At 43.8% G+C, this 17,304-nt stretch overlaps 2 protein-coding genes across 2 annotated transcripts in view; one reads left to right on the top strand and one right to left on the bottom strand.

Annotated features, from left to right (window-relative positions):
- Nucleotides 1-3,437, top strand: part of TMEM39A (transmembrane protein 39A) — a 30,693-nt gene extending 27,256 nt beyond the window's left edge. The window contains exon 9 of the mRNA XM_028110655.2: nt 2,091-3,437. Coding sequence (XP_027966456.1) covers nt 2,091-2,324 — 234 coding nt within the window. The 3' untranslated portion in view covers nt 2,325-3,437. The remainder of the gene's footprint in view (nt 1-2,090) is intronic.
- Nucleotides 3,438-9,082: 5,645 nt separating this feature from the next.
- ARHGAP31 (Rho GTPase activating protein 31) overlaps nt 9,083-17,304 on the bottom strand; it is a 104,719-nt gene continuing 96,497 nt past the window's right edge. The window contains exon 12 of the mRNA XM_028110630.2: nt 9,083-16,170. Coding sequence (XP_027966431.1) covers nt 13,759-16,170 — 2,412 coding nt within the window. The 3' untranslated portion in view covers nt 9,083-13,758. The remainder of the gene's footprint in view (nt 16,171-17,304) is intronic.

Genomic DNA, 17,304 nt, shown 5'->3' with positions numbered 1-17,304 from the left:
GAGATCTTTTTTTGAGATACTTGAATCTCATTCTGCCTCCCTCTCAGTTCCCTGTGAAGGTACATGGGTGTTCTGGTTCTGCAGGTGTTTGCTGCTAAGGGCCTTGCAGTTAAATACTGGGAGTTTCACATAGGGCTGGATGTTTGTAAATACAATGGGGGTGGGTAGGGGAGGACAGGGTGGGGGCTGGGAGGAGCATGGGGCAGGTGAGAGGCCCTTGAATGGGGAAACTAGGGAGGAGCCGACTTAAGTCACAACCACATAAGCATTTGGTTTCTACACAGAATATTTAATTCAGTCAGGTGTATTCCATAGGCCGTTAATGACTTCTGTTGGCCCTTGCAGTCGCCTCAAGAAACCTATAATAACCAGATGTTTTATTGGAGTTTTCTGCTTGAAAAATAAGTATTTTCCTTGGTAGTGTGTTGGATTGCTGAAGAATCAGGTGAAATCCAAAGAATAAGGATTAAGAAAATTAACTTATTACTGATTTTGCATGACCGAACAGGTAAATCAGTGTTTTGTCCAAGTGGTCCTTGGGCCACTTGCATTTAAATCACCTGGCTCACTCTTTATAAAGTAATTCAGGGTCCCTACCCCAGCTGAATCAGAATGTCTGAAGGATTCCAGGAATTTGCAGCATTTACCTATTTGAAATGATTCTTAGGCACACTGAAGTTTGAGAACACTCATTTAAAATGTGCCGACTACCTATAGCTGTTAGAAGTTAAAACTTTTCCTCACCTTTCTACTCATTCAGTTTATAGCTTACTGGCACATTTAATTTTAAATATTATAATTGTCGCAGAAACTCCCATTGCCTGAGTCCTTTTGGAATATTAATTCTGAGCCAATTTTATACATGATATTACTGGGTATCATATACTATAACCCAGGTTAAACATTTTCTTCCTCTCAAAGAAGGACCCGAAGAATCTTGCTACCTTTTGGAGCTGTCATGATGATTTGGCTTTATTCTCAGATTTGAACCTTGAAGTCTAAATTAGTTTATTTAGATCTGATATGCTACCATTGTCACAGTTTGCAACCTTCTGTCTTTCTATTCATAATATGTTTTTATTAGTAAACCAGGATTTAGCCTCTTAGAGTGAAGAATTTGGTGGAATGAAAACAGTGAGCAGTCCTGTTTTTAGCCAAACTCTAATTCTGATGAATTTTTTCTTCCTTCCTCATTGTCCTGTCAGTGTACCCTACTTCTTAATATCCAGAAAAAAACCCAGCAGAAATACATGGTGTAGAGGATTTGAGTCAGTGATGATGGTGGGTGAACGGTTTAAGGGAAAATTAAGAAATTATTGTTTTGATATTTCCACTTGTAAGACTTCCCCTCCCCCCCAGACATGTCTAGTGTGTTTATGTCTTAGATCAGCCCACAGACTAACAATGATTTTTACTTTTTTAAATGCTTCCTTTTAAATGGCTTTAAGTACCTATATAATATCTTTAATTTTTGCCTCTTGACTTGCGAAGTCTAAAATATTTTCCATTCAGGGTGCCTGGGTGGCTCAGTTGGTTAGGCGACTGCCTTCGGCTCAGGTCATGATCCTGGAGTCCCGGGATCGAGTCCCGCACCGGGCTCCCTGCTCAGTAGGGAGTCTGCTTCTCCCTCTGACCCTCTTCCCTCTCGTGCTCTCTCTCTCTTTCTCTCTCTCTCTAAAATAAATAAATAAAATCTTTTTTTAAAAAAAAATAAATAAATAAAATATTTTCCATTCAGTCAATTTATCCAGTCCCTGTCTTAGATAAATGTACTTTCGATTATCTCAAAAAAAATATATAGCCAAGATATAATTTTAAGAAAAATGTTTAGGGGCAGTTCTTTTGGGTGGGATCCTTTCTCATATCTCAGGGCATTGAAATAAAATTTATTTCATTATTCCTTGAGCAAAAAGGAGAAGGTTTGGGTCTCTACAGCAAGAAATAGCCTGATTGATGTTCGGTAAGCAGATCCATATGTTACTGCACACAGGAACCTGTAAATATGAAATTGTTTTAGGAGAAAAATGTGAGAATAACTACAGTCTTTACCTTTCTATGAAATAACGTTTTGCTTTTCAACTTCCTTACAGTTCCTATTTCATCGTCCATTAAGGCTGTTAAATCTGCTCATCCTTATCGAGGGCAGTGTCGTCTTCTACCAGCTCTATTCCTTGCTGCGGTCGGAGAAGTGGAACCACACACTTTCCATGGCTCTCATCCTCTTCTGCAACTACTATGTTTTATTTAAACTTCTCCGGGACAGAATAGTATTAGGCAGGGCATACTCCTACCCACTCAACAGTTATGAACTCAAGGCAAACTAAGCTGCCTCTCAACAATGAGGGAGAACTCAGATAAAAATATTTTCATACGTTCTATTTTTTTCTTGCGATTTTTATAAATATTTAAGATATTTTATATTTTGTATACTATTATGTTTTGAAAGATGGGAAGGGTAAGGGATATTAAATGTATCCACAAACAAGGTGATGTGATCTTTCATGTGTTAGTACATTTGAATAATACACAGGACGAGAGGTGTGCCTCTCCAGTAAAGAGATTGATTTGTTTGTATGGCTCTGGAATAACTCATTCATTTATGAACACATCTCATATATCACTTGACACCGTATCTTTGGTGTGTCTACTTTCCTTCCAGTCCTTTCATTATCTTCAGTCCTCAGTTGGCCTTCGTGCTACAGAAAGGGAGATCAGTGCCTGACAGCGCCCATTCTCTTTCTCTTTGGCTGGTTAATAGTATTGGAATACTTGGGGCAAAGAGTGGCTTATAGTCCTGGCTGGGACTCTCTTTGTTGCATCCTGGGAGGAAGCATTTCTGAGAAATAGGAACTCAGTGTTTTGTTCTGCCCAATGACATTTAAAAATACCTATGAATAAGCTACTGTCCTGAAACTCAGAGGATATTGCTGTCATTTTCCCTGTTCTTTCATTTCTTTTGCCTCTTAAGATTTTCCTTTAACTGTTAGCTGTTTGAAGTGATACTTTTTAAGACAAAGTCTTTAGAGTACCTGCACTCAGGAAGAAGGTGTATGGCTGGACCAGTGGGAGAAGATGAGTGCAAATGCCATGTGGGCTGGAGTATGGGCAGGCTGAAGATCCCAAGTGACTAGAAGAATGGGCAAGTCCTCAGCTAAACGATCTTGGATGCAGTCTGGGCAGCAGCTCACCTACAGCGGCATGTTTGGAGTTATAAGCTGAAGTGAAATAGAAGAAGTTACCTCTTTGTCCCCCGATAATTTGATCTGTGCCTAAAATGTGTTTTTAATTTCAAATTCCAGAACCTCTATGTTTGTGAGCATTAACCCTTTTCAGTCCATGTCCGTATTCTCGAGAGGTGATCTTCGTCAATTGATGTCACTAGTCATCTAAGCTTCTGAGGCCTTGTCTTGAGAGCCTGAAATATATTCTCATATGTTTTCTGTGCTTGGTTTGGCTTTTTTACACTGTGAACTTTTTGGTGAAACACAATATGACTTTTGAAGTAAAAAGACCAATGATGTAATTCATAAACTGGCTCTGAAAACAATTCTTGCAGAAGAGTTCCCAACAGGTTTGCAGCAAAGGCAGCATGATGAGGGCTAGGGGTATATACGCAGCTACCCAAGGTGAATGCTCTGTTTAAATTAACCATTGTTTCCATAAGTATTTTGATGTATGTACTTTTTTTTTTTTAAGTTATGTAATTTGGCAATAAGTCTGAGTCTATTCAGCTATTCAGCAAACGCATGTTGACCACCAGGCACCATGTTAGGCACTGGGGATATAGATAGCAGTGACTAAGAAATGCAAAGACCCTACCCTCATAGAACTTAGAATGTTGGAGGGGTGCAAAAATGTGCCATAAATAAATTTATATATAATGTCTCCTGGTAGTAATAATAAGTGGTAAAGAGCAAAAAAATTGGGGCAAGGGAAATGGAAAGTACTAGGAGTGGCATTGCTAGAAGGCATCTTTGAGAAGATAATTTCTGAGCAAAGCAAAGAAGCAAGACTGAGCCATAGAAATAGCTTTGGGGAGTATTCAGTAATAGCAAGGGCAGTGGCCTAAGGTGGGAACAATTTTGGTATATTGGAAAAATAGCAAGGTAACCACAGTATATCGGTTTCGTAAATGGTTCAGCCTAAATATGGTAGTTCTTGGACTGAAGGAGGGCAGGAAAGTTGCCATTTCCGTATTCTTTCCTTAGGGTCTTAAAAATAGGGTTTCTTTTGATTAATAAACATCTTTTTTTTTCTTTTTTAAGATTTCACTTATTTGCGAGAGTGAGAGAGAATACATGAGTGGTGGGGAAGGGCATGAGGGAGAGGGAGAAACAGACTACCTGCTGAGTAGGTAGCCCAACTCGGGGCTTGATCTCAGGACCCGGGATCATGACTTGAGCCAAAGGCAGACGTTTCACTGAGCCACCCAGGCACCCTTGACTAATAAACATCTCGATGAGGTTACTTGACAGTTAAGAGCAAAATGGGTGGTCTTGGCACAAAGATGTCTCATCAAAATGGCTCCAAGTTGGTTCTGTCACTGAAAAGCAGCCCAGATAACTGATTAGAGATAACAGACTACTCTTGTAAGCTGATCCCACCCCCACCCCCTCTAGTTTGACCTGTCTCGGCTATGACCTGAACAGAGTGGTACAGGAGGACCAGAGGCCAGGCTGGCAAAATGAATGAGGATAAGAAATAACTAGTTTTGGCTATAGGAATTAGGAAGTGCCCCCCTCTCTTTTCAGATACAACAGCATCAGGGAGATAAAAGTCTGCAGTTCAACATGCTGCTACTCATTTCAGCCGCCCTTTATAGGTGCCACATTCATATGGGGAAGAGAAAAATTACCAGTGACCTGTGTATGCTATTATGGATCATGTGAGAGAAAGGATATCATCTTTGTTTAGTGATAGGAGATGCATACTCAGTAAAGGATGGCCTTTTGGTGATTATATACTGGGAAATTAAATGGTGTGTGGAAAAACGGTATATAGCAAAAGATCAGCTGGGTGAACTTTGAATACAAGAAAAGGAAGGAAGATGCTTGACCAGTTGTTAGGGTGGCTTAAGGTAGGTAAGTAGAGGAAAATAGTTCACAGGCATGAGCGTGATGGAAGTGTTCCTCATCCTGTTTACTCTGATTCCATGTTATGTTCCTTAAGCTTCTCCCCTCCCTATCAAATCATCACCACCAGTACCCCTCCCCCATTTCTATTTCCTGAGTAGTTACTATGTCCTGGACACTGCTGGGTGCCAGAGATAGTGATATCTAGAGTTGATTAATTGAAGGCATGTAAGTAAATCAATAATCATAACACAAGGGTGTTCAGAAAGGAAGTACATAGAAGGTACAGAGGTGGCACAGAAAAGCATCATCAACTTTGGAAGCTGCAGTGTCAGGGAGGACTTCACTGCAGCAGTAACACATAGGCATTTTAAAGGACTGGGAGAGTACCACATAAATGAGGGAGAGAGGGTTCATGTAGTGGGAACAAGATAGACAAAAACCCAAGGCATGGACTTGCACCAGTTCTTTAACTAGTTCAATAATGCTAGAGAAGTAGGCAAAGAATAGATTATAGGAGGTCTTGAATTCCATGTTAAGGGGTTTGAACTTTTATTATCTTGTAGGTCACAGGTTCTCAAAAGTGTGATCCTTAGGGGCGTCTGGGTGGCTCAGTCATTAAGCGTCTGCCTTTGGCTCAGCTCATGGTCCCAGGGTCCTGGGATCGAGCCCCGCATCGGGCTCCCTGCTCTGTGGGAAGCCTGCTTCTCCCTCTCCCACTCCCCCTGTTTGTGTTCCCTCTCTCGTTGTGTCTCTCTCTGTCAAATAAATAAATAAAATCTTTAAAAAAAAAAGTGTGATCCTTGGACACTACATCAGATCTACTAAATCATAATCTTGAGAGTAAAGCCCAAAACTGCCCCTTCCACAAGCAATTCAAGTAATTTTTTTTTTTAAAGATTTTATTTATTTGACAGCACAAGCAGGGGGAGTGGCAGGCAAGGGAGAGGGAGAAGCAGGCTTCCCACTGACCAGGGAGCCCGATGCGGGGCTTGGTCCCAGGGACCTGGGATCATGACCTGATCCAAAGGCAGATGCTTAACCGACTGAGCCACCCAGGCGCCCCAATTCAAGTAATTTCTTAAGCAGACAGAAGTCTAGGAACTGAAGACCGCTAGTGAAAGATTTTCAATTGAGGACTAATGACCCCAAGGGTTCTCAAGTCAGGAGTTCTCAAAATATAATACCTGGGTCTGCAGCAGCAGCATCACCTAACTGGGAACTTGTTAGAAATGGAAAATTTCAAGCCCCGCCCTAAACCTACCGAGTCAGAAACTCTGGAGAGAACCCAGATATCTGTCTGAACACACTCAAGGTGATTTTGATGGGATCCACTATCCTATCTTAGACAACTTTGGCAGCAATATGTACAATCTGGAGGATGGACAGATGTCAGTAAGACTTAAAGCAGGAAGAGGGCACATTCGGCGTGGAGCACTGGGTGTTATACACAAACAATGAATCATGGAACACTACATCAAAAACTAATGATGTAGGGTGCCTGGGTGGCTCAGTTGGTTAAGCGACTGCCTTCGGCTCAGGTCATGATCCTGGAGTCCCGGGATCGAGTCCCACATCGGGCTCCCTGCTCAGTGGGGAGTCTGCTTCTCCCTCTGACCCTCTTCCCTCTCGTGCTATCTCTCATTCTCTCTCTCTCAAATAAATAAAATCTTAAAAAAAAAACTAATGATGTAATGTATGGTGATTAACATAACAATAAAAAATTAAAAAAAGACAAAGCAGGGAGATCAGTTAGCCAGCCATTTAAAAAGTCTATGTAAGAGGTGAGAGGGTGTGTGTGTGGGGGGGGTGTCGCCACTGTTGGGTGATAGAAAAAGTGGAGTGAAAAGAGGATGGACAGAATTCTGGTAAATAACATTTAAGAGCAGAGGAAGAGGAAGCTTTCAAATGAATAAGACTAAGGAAATGGAAGTTTAAGACAAGGTGAATTAGTGTTGCAAGGAAGAAATGATCAGCGGTGCCTGGGAGGCTCAGTTCATGATCTCTGGGTCCTGGGATCAAGCCCCGACCGGCTTCCTGCTCAGCGGGTAGTCTGCTTCTCCCTCTCCCTCTGTGCGCATGTGTGCTCTCTCTCAAATAAAATCTTTAAAAAAAATAAAAAGGAAGAAATGATCGACAGTATCAAATAAGGAAGTCAAGAGACTGAGAACTGTTGGATTTGGTTATTAGGTCATTAGTGACTTTAGTAAGAGAAATTTTAATGGAGCAATGGGGGCAGAGGTCATTTAGGTTGGTTGGTCCAGAGTAGTGAATTGGAATGAAGAAGAAGTGAATTAAAAAGTGTTCTTGGGAGCCCTTGGGAAGGAGGAATAGAAATTTTTGTGAGCTAGAAGGGAGGTTAGATACACACGTACATGGAGAAGGGGAAGTGCTTGCCGGGGGAGTGGGGGTGGGAGAAACATCTGACAGCAGAAACATGGTGAAGTAAGAGGCAATTTTGGGCGGTCAATCTAGGAGGGGGCTTAGAATAGTGGAATAGTTTTTGTGAGTTTTGGGAATGAGGGTACTGCTGAGGTGGTAAACCATAAATTTCCACGGTTTTATGATTTTTCTCTGGTCTAACTCAATAGATAAAAGGACGGAGAAGATGGGTGGTAAGAGTCCTGGTCCTAGTTTGGAGGTTCACCGGGCAGGTATGGCCGAAGTGTTCAAGGGAGTTAGTGGTGCTGGTGTGAATAGTTGAGATGCTATAGCCTGGGGTCTGGAAAGGCTGGGGAAGGAAAATTGAAGTCTGGTTGGGCGTACTGTCTGTCAGAAAGGGTAGAGGTAGACCAGGCATAAACGATCTTGAACAGGTTGGAGAAATAAAGGAGCAAGGATAGAAGTTCTTAGAATGGAATATGAGAGTTTAGGTTGTGAAACAGCATAATGTGTAACCCTGGAGGCAAATGGCCAAAACTCAAGAGAGGTAAAAAGCTGTGAGCTACTGTGCCAAGACTGTGGAGTGGGTTTTCCTCAGAAACACTGAAATCATCCAGAACAGTGGTGGAAACAGGAAGCTCGTGCCAGAGACTGGGAGATCTGGGACATTGACTACATCATGGCCACAAAGAATGGTAAAAAAAAATAGCTGGACTCCATGAATTTTGGTAATGAGAGATTTCTGTATGAAATGGGAAGAAGCAATGGTGCAGAAAACAGAAGTGAGACACGAGAACATCTCAGCAATTTGTAGTCTGTAACAAGGGAGGAATGTGTAGCCTTCAGTGTAGGAACTGGGGTGCCCTCAGGGGAGCGTCAACTTTTATGGGAGTCCAGGAAGTGGAAGCAACATTCAGGGAAGACCCCAGGGTTGTGAGGAGAGAAGACTCCAGAGCAACTGTGGGATAGATTAGGAGTGAGGGCAACTATGTGCTGCCATTTGGGGGGCAGTGGGCACGGATAAAGGAAAGAGAAACAGAGCTGAATGGGGATCTGGGAGTATGGAGGAGAAAAGGCATTTAGGGAGGTAATGAGGATGACAGGAGCAGGCCTGAGTAGCGTAAAGTTCTAAAAAGAATATTATTGTCAAAATACTCGTATTTTTATCCCCTTGGCAATGGTGTTTCTCACTGCAAATATCACCAGATTGTGAGCCTCCATTGTATGATTGTTTTTTCTAAGGGCCTGTGATTAAGACCCATTGAGTGCCCTTCTCCCCCTTTTTTGTGATTACATATGCCAGGATTTTTCTTCTTTAACATAATCATTCAAATGAAAGAGTAGTCCCCCTCGATTGATGCAAGTAATAGAAAAATTGAGTTCACATCTGTTCAGATGGACCCACATAACTCCATAAGCTGCAGACTTTTGAGAAGCAATAGGTTTTTTCTTCTTAGTTTTCATGACAATATCCATTGATTTATACGGGGTATCTTAGGTAACGTGTATGATTGCAACAGTAAGAGAGAGAAGTTGCAACTATTTGACAGTAAGAAGTAAAATAACAAAAGAAAAATTTACTGAAGCAAATCATCCAGACTTTGGCTGTGAGACCAAACCTTGAAGTAAAAACTAACATCGAACTAGAACAATGAGCCTGATGCATATAATCTACTTTTTCTAATATTGATTTTGGTGACCCCAGGTCCTCCTCTAGTTCATAGTGCCATCATAAGCATTATCCTTTATATCATTTATTAGAATACATTTTTAAAGCATAACAATCTGTTTTAATTACACTTAAATGTCTCTATGGATAGGTTTAATATTTATACTTTTTTAATCAATAGAAAAATTTGATTATATCTTTGGAAACATATTTGTCGAGCTCAACAAACAAGCTGAAACCATGTGGATTTCTAACAGATGCCTTTGACAAAGTTCTTTACCTTGCAGAATTATCAGCCAGGAATTAGTATGGCATTAAGTTATTGCAAAGCATTGTGATCCATCCAGTAAAACACACGGCTACAGACTGCGTGGGTTTCTTATACTTAGCTACATCCTCCTTCATCCTCACAGAGAAGTGATTTTGCACTGCTCATGAACCTCAAGGCTGCTAAATGACCTACTGTGTGCCCATCCATCTGTGGTAGCCCCCAGTTTTATACTATCTGGACCAACACTGATTTCAGGCAATCACCCTTCTTCCATCTCCTGTGCCTCTCCAGGAAAGGTGCCTGCTCCCTCTTCTGGCCCGACTTTGCTAGAGAAGGTGTTGACAAAGGAGGACACATTCTTTGTCATTCTACATTTTGAGCTGACCTTCTGCTGGAAGTGCCTAAAATCATACTCCTGACAACATTTAACTCCAGGATTCATTTTGTCATCAGAGAGGACAAGCCAGGGTAGAATGTGGTCCTAGTCAATCATGGTGCGAATTGGACCTGTCCTGAACCTCTCCCACTCCAATTCCAGACCGATGAATCTTATGTTCCCACTATGTCTTCAGGCAGGAACATGAGACCTGTGTAGACCAATGACTGTACCACCCAATTTTAATAAAACGTGATCAGCATGCTGAACATTGGACACAAAAGTAACACCTTATCTTGGACCTATGACTTCATCACCAACATGTTAACCCGTCTTGTGATGATGGAAGTCTCTAAAGCCCCCTCCCCAGGAGCATGGAATGCTGATATTAGCTGGCTCATGAGCAGCGATCCAGCAGGACTTCACAACCAAACCAATTAAGACCACACACAACTTCAGAACTCTTTGTTCTTAATTATCACTCTCACATTTTTTAAGCAATCAAAGCAAAATTCTCAATGCCTGAGTGTCTCCCTAGTACCTTCTATTGGATTTGCAATTGTTTAATTTGAGTGAAGTCAGTAGGTAACTTGAACACTATTAAAAATCCTATTAAAAGATGCTAGTTGCTACATTTTCCCCTTTCAGCTTTCATTTGGTAATTTAATGGTTCTACATCTTCCTCCTGTTTGTTTATGGACTGTTTCATTTGCTACCACCCCTATCCCTTTTTTCATTAGACTCTTCAGGGATTTAAGAGTACAAAGGTACCCAGGGCAATATTACTAAGCTCTTGATAAATATTTTTGAGGAGGATGATGCTTACATTTTTAATTTCCCCAGAACCCAGAATTTTGACTTGGCCAATATTTTTAATTTTAGGGCTTAGATCAGGCTGTCTTAATGGGGTTCTTGGTCAGGTCTCTTCACATTCCATCTGAAGCAAGAATAAAAACCAAATTTCTTCTATTTGGTCCATTTTGGGAAAAAAAAGGAAAAAATATTTGGCCTGAGAGGGCCATTTTGCCAATAAATATAGATTATTATCTTCTTAAGCAAACACTAACATTGGAAGAAAACATTAGAAGATGCATGCATTTCATTTCAAATTTAACATTTAAAATCGACTATCTCCATTTTGAGGACTGGTAACTGATTTGAAGGAGCACTTTGAGAATTTGATTTTGCAGCCCTTCCTAGGGCACCATGCAGATCCTCCTAAAAACACCAGCCCTTGGCCTGTCCCTCCTCTGGACGGAAGCAGGCAATTTGATTTCCATCCAGCCATTCTCAGGGGGGTCATTTTTCAGTCCCAAATGAACGACCAAATAGGTAATCTCGGGGCATTTGAGGGAACAATTTCAGGGGGGAAATCTGAGTTCTTTTTGTCATGAAACGGAATTTCCTCAGTGCTGGGTTAGCCCACAGGAAGCTTATGAATGTGTTTGTGACAGTTGACAGGCTGGCCTATAGTGAAGAAGTCCACACTTTGGCCATGGGACACTGATCAAGAAGGTGAGTCAGCTTCCACAGCCTTCCAGATTGACAGGCTTAGGAAAGCTCAGAGTAGAGAGTATCTCCAGACAGTTTGGTCATTGTGTCTCATGATGGCATCCACACACCCACAGTCCTGAAGATGATGCTACAAACAAAAGATGTCAGAGTCTAAGGAGCATGGCAGCCATTTAAGAATCTGCCTAGGTGCCTCGAGCAAACTCATTCATGTGTACTAAGTGGCTTCTCAGTCTATCCCCAAATAAAATCTATCCTCTAAGTGTTACAAACAAAAATTCAAAATAATCATAAAATAGTTTAAATATTTCATTACTCGGCTCAGAGTTCTGACGGTGAAGCAAAGTCCAGTTTTTTCTTCTCTCACATTCTAACTGGAACATGGTCTTTATCAAAGCATAGACACCATAGTACACTGCGATTTGGGATAAAGCTTATCTGTCCACATTTTCTGATAAGGCAGGAATGTACTTTTCAAATCTCCTGAACATGGCCTTTCTCAACTGTCACCACTATATTTCTTCACCTTACTTGCCAAGGAGGAAAAAATGCCATACCCTAGGACTTTTTTTTATGGGTTGACATCCCATTGGCTGTCGGTCCAGGGTCTCGCTCACCTAATGAGAAAGCAAGACACTGAACTTCCCATAAACCGCTCCCCTTGCTCACTCACCTCAGTGCCCTCTGAAAGTAGAACTCATCAGCTGGCCTACCAGTTACCCCTGCCACAGACACTGGCTTAAAATGTCCAGCACAAGATTTCAAAACTGTAAGGTTTATCAGGGGAGAAGGGAGAGAGGAATATGGATCTGTTGCAGGGCATCGGCTTCCAATTTCTCCCCGGTCGAGGTAACTTCAGTTCAGCCCCTACCCACTCCAGCAGCAGCCTTGGTTGTGAGGTCTGCCGAGAGGTACTGCTAGCCCCTAGAGAAATTTCTGCAATGACGGAGCTTGTGGACGGAGTTCGGCCAGACTTGAACCTGAGATGACGTGCACAGGGCTAGAAACAGGTCTATTTTAATTTGTTTCTAAATAAGACTGTTGTCTTAGAAGGTTAGAAACTGTAGGTACCCTAATGGGTTTTGCCTTGAGAAGTGCTCCTGTGTAGCCCCTTTTTGTAGGAGGACCAAAAATCTGCCAGCAGGTTCTATTAGTTCTTTTTCCTCTCACCAGCTGAAAAAGAAAGAACCACTGGAAGTTCTAAATAACTGAAATAAAATCAGATTGGTTTATTGCTTCTGCTTGCATATAGACAGGAGAAAGGCAAGTCCGAGTGTCTGGGGTGGGTGACAGATGAGGGGGATGATGGGAGGGAGAAAGATGCCTCAAATCTGCTCTGAGTAATGGAAGGAGAGGGAGAAAGGGAGGCACCCCCTGGCTAAAAAGAAATACATTTTCCAAAGGGCAGCTCTCCCCAGGTGGAAGAGATGGCCACCCTGCTAGGGCTCCCTCCTTACCCTCTCCTGTACTCCCAGCCTAGTGTGGAAGGACAAGGAAGCTGAGCTAGAAGTGTTTTCTATTAATGCCCCATCAATTTAAACACATTGACTTTGGAGCGTAGTTCTACCCATGCGTGAGGTTTTTCTTTATGAAGATATCCTGTTCATGGGCTCTAATTTGGAAAGAAAACAGATCACTTCACCATTGCATACCTAAGTGAAAATTCAGCACAATTCATTGAGGTAACCCTCGGCTCAGCGTCCACCCTGCCCAGCCACTGGATTTATAAATCAGAGGTCAGGATAATGGTCGAGTCCCAAATTAACGAAAGCCACAGCCAGTCTTCTTAGATTTTGCCAGTCTCAGAATTTGCTCTTGCGTATAGATTCTGATTCTCTACGCTGATAGACACAACCATCTCTGACAGGTCTGCAGAGAGATTCCAGGGAAAGAGCATGGGTAACTTCACCCACTTGGATCTTTAAGTGTACATTAGTTTGTACTTCCAAATCTGCTTCTATTCTGGAGTGTACACGTTTACAAAGCTTATCAGAAAACTGGTCTAAAAGAACACGTGCTTTAAGGAGCATTAAAAAGCGTGAAGTAAAAAGGAGGCCTTCAAACCTCAACAGCAACATTTTCCAGCACAGGCAAAGGATTTCTCTTTCTTTCAAAAGACATTATTTTAGCCAGCTCTCAACAGTAATAGATAATGACAGTGTGGGAGAAACGCAACTCACAAACAACCCCAAATCTCACTGGAAGCAGGCATTTCAGCTTCTTCCCTTACCCGACCTTTTCCCACCTGCTGTTATGGACTTATCTAAATTTCATCTCTTGATCCTTCCCTTGACCTCTCTTCTGGCAAATGGACTAATTAATAAGTGGTCAAAAAGCTGAAGAAAGAAAAGACGCCAAAATAAGCCCAAACTTGGATAACCTATGCCTGGAATAATGGCAAGGCAGCCCTGTAATAACTTCCAGATGATGAATCAGGACATTTTTTTTTTTCCTGACACCAGCAGGTGAACTGCTGTCATTCTATTTGCCTCCCACTTCTTCCATCCAGAATCACTGATCTGCGCTGGGGCTGGTAAAAACAGCTGGTTGAAGTCTCTAGTCTTTGGCCATTCTTAGGGATGGTCATTTTATTCCTAAGCGTAACCCCTTCTGGTGTGACCCACGTGTTTTCTGCCAAATCCCCACAAAGAAGGCCAGGGGAAACTGTCTGGGTGGGACTTCTGATAGGGGACAGGAGAACCTTGGAATCTGTCACTGTGGATGAAGGGGGTGGGTGGTCCATAATGGGGAAAGGAGGACTGAATAAGATTAGGCTCTGAGGTCTTCCTGGCCTTGACCTGTGGAAAGGTTTAGAACCCCCTGATGGTCGCTCCAGTTTTGAAGAAAGAAGGTTGTCTCCGGATGGCTCTGTCTCTGATGTGCGCTTTCTGCATTGCACTGTTGCATCCTGGGTGGAGAGCAGGTTAGCCAAGACTGGTTCTGGAGGAAGGGCAGGTCCCTCACACATGTGGGATGTAGTGGTATCCATTGGCAAGGACTCAATGGCTCCTGTGTCTTGCTTTGGTTTCTCTTCTTTTGGGCTTTCCAAGGAGAGAGAATCATCTCTGGCAGATTTCTGTGAGGTCCCACCAGTTGAGCTGGGTTCCTCTTGGCTCCTCTCCAGAGGCTGGACTCCACTGTCCCCCGAACTCTGAGAGGGCAGGGGCTGTGGGATCTGTGTGTACTGAATCTTGGGTGGAATGACTGGGACTGCCCTAGCCTGGCACATTTTGACCATGAAGGAGGTTCTCACAGCTGATACACTCACAGGAGCTGAGTTACGGCGGCCTGTCAGGGTATGAGCAACAATGTCCAGGTCCTGAGGGTCCTGGGAGCAAATGCTCCATGGGTCTCCTTTACAGTGGGATGAGGTCATCCATGTGACTTTTGTGTCTCCTGGCTCAGAGAGCTGCGTTCCAGGTGAACCAAATGAGGCCACATTGTCAAACCGGAAGAGGTCAGTGATGGTAATGGCAGAGTCCAAATTGAGGGAAGAAGGCCTGTTTTTCCCTTTTGGAGGCCCACACTCAGGGCTCTTCAGCTGTAACTTTGGGGGATGCTCTCCACGTGAGGTGCTGTCTTGCACACGAGGTGAACTCTCCTTGCTATTGTCTGGCCCAGGAACACTACCTTGCTCAATCTGAGGGCTGCTGTGCCCTTGGTGTGTCCCCAGTTCCTTTCCCTCTGCTAGTCTGACAGGGCTGATTTCTGTTGATTTGGGCTGCAAACCACCTGATCCCTTTTGGCTGGGAAAAGCCTCTGTCCCTTCTGGGCCAGAGAACTCTCTGAAGGACCTCAGGGTTTTCTCATCCCATCCAGTAATCTCTCTCCTGGGTGCCAGGGGCTGCAGAGGGTCGGAATTCCTCTCTGCTTCAAGGTTAGCACAGCTGCTGGAGGAGGGAGCCTCAAGAGTCCACTGGCTCTTAACCGTGGTGGTTTTGCTATCTAGAGAACGGCTCTGACGAAGGCTGGGCCTGTGGGGGAGCCTCTTCTCCAGTCGGTGGCCCTGGGGGCCCTGCACCTGGGCCTCTTGCACATCTTTCAGGGTGGGAGAGTGAAGTGGACTCGTTACCCACTGGGGCTCCTCCCAGGGCTCCACCATCTCCAGGCTCTGCTGGGCAATGTCTGTCACAGTTTCGTCTTCATCACAGTCTGAGGGCTCCTGCACCGAATGGGCTACATCCCCCTCTCCTTGTGGGGAGATCTCAACCTCTCTTGTTGGGCTTTGAAAACCAGAGCCTTTTTCCTCAGGAGCAGCATTCTTAGAATTTTGCTCTTCACTTTGTCCTAGAGAGGCCTCCTCCTCCTCCTGACACAGGCTGGACTTGGACTTCAGCTGGTCTGTGTATGGATTTGTACTCAAATTCCTAGGCGAGTCTTCTCTCTCAGGACTGCCCTTTGATAGCTGGACTCGAGGTGCCTCCTCCAGGGGAGTTGGAGGAGGGGCAGCAGGCGGGAGAAGAGGGGACAGATTTCCTGGGCCTTCCTGGTCCACCTTTGCTTGTGCAGAAGCCGTCTCAAATGGAACAATTTCCAGAGGAGCCAAGCTGGTGGGGTCCGGACGCTTCTCGGGCTCGGGTCTCTGGAGGATGCTCATTGTCTCCGGCTTTTCTCTATTGGCTGCCAGGGAAGTCCCCTCTGCACTCTGATTGGTTAGATCCGTAGTCCCCTCCTCCGCAGGGGTGGAGCCTGGTGTTGGGCCGCAAGACCAGCTCCCAGGAGGCTCCCGGGAAGCGAAAGGCCCTGGACTGGACTCCAGAATTGGCTGAGTGGGGCTGACCTTTAGAGCAGGTGGTGGCAATGAGGAGAGCTCCTCCTCAGATTCGATGATCTTCAGCTCCTGTTGAATCTCGGGCCAGATCAGGGCATTGGCCAGATCATCTTCATCCTGAAAAACATCAAGAAACGGATTATTTGAGAGCCAAGGACTCCCGGCCTTGACAACGGCACCATTTCCCAGTGACAGTGAAGGGACTGGCGCCGGGCCAGGCTGCATTATCCCAGCAAATAGAGGCCACCACATTACTAATAATTGTGGATGTTTATTCAGGGCTTACTGCATGCCCCAACACATTCTAACTGCATGCTCTTGTTGAACTGTCCCAACAACTTAAAGAGATAAATACTACTATAATGACTCCCATTTTAGAGGTGAGGAGACCTATGTTCAAACAGATTTAACAATTTACCTAAGTCATACAGCAGCAGCCTGGGACTGAAATCCAGCTATGTCCACATCAGAACAGAAACACTTAATCCCTGCGCACTGTTGACTTAGAACAGCAACCAACCCCTGGTCTCAGTTAACCTCAGGTTTACCAGATGGCACACAAGAATGAGATTCTCCCAGGGGAATGTAAATGTTAACTCTTGCCCTGACATTTGCTTTCCAAATAAATAAATACAGCTTTTCTTATTACTAAAGAAATACATATTTCCCATGGAGAAAAATATTTAACACATGTTGAAAGAAAGGAGAATACAAAAACAGCAAAACCTTATATTCCGACTACCCACAGATAACCTCTGTTGATCTAAAGGGGTGCCTCCTCCTCCATGTTGTTTGCTGCTCCTGGTCTCTCCTCAAGTCTAGTTTCTCTTTGACTCCTCCTTTCCCTACACAAAGCCCCAAACTGCAGACAGGAAAGGGATGAAAGGAGGCCCGGTCAGGGCCAGGGAAACATTTCAGTGGCCTTCATTTCTTGGCTCAAGACCTGTCGGTCCCAAGGAGCAGCAGTTCCAGGAGGCACATCCATCCTGTGTGTGTGTGTGTTGGGGGGGGGGGGTTCAGGCCTTTATGAGAAACCTGACCTGCTGCCAACCTGACATCACTTCCCACCTGCCTCTCATCACATGTTTCATATTACAATTAATTTGATGCTATTTTTCCCAGTGGACTATGAGCTCTTGAGGTAAGGAATTGTGTCTGTTCATCTTTGATTCCTCAAGGCCAAATGGTGCCTGGTATACTGTGAGTAGTTGCTCAATGAGAGGTTCTCTTTTGCAGTATTTCTATTTGATT

This window comes from Eumetopias jubatus, unplaced genomic scaffold, assembly GCF_037043125.1.
Source record: "Eumetopias jubatus isolate StellerSeaLion01/CBP00866 unplaced genomic scaffold, mEumJub1_p1.0 scaffold_1, whole genome shotgun sequence".
In the NCBI taxonomy this organism is placed as follows: Eukaryota; Metazoa; Chordata; class Mammalia; order Carnivora; family Otariidae; genus Eumetopias; species Eumetopias jubatus.
Note: the sequence above shows the minus strand (reverse complement) of the source record. Positions and strands in the feature narration are given on the sequence as shown.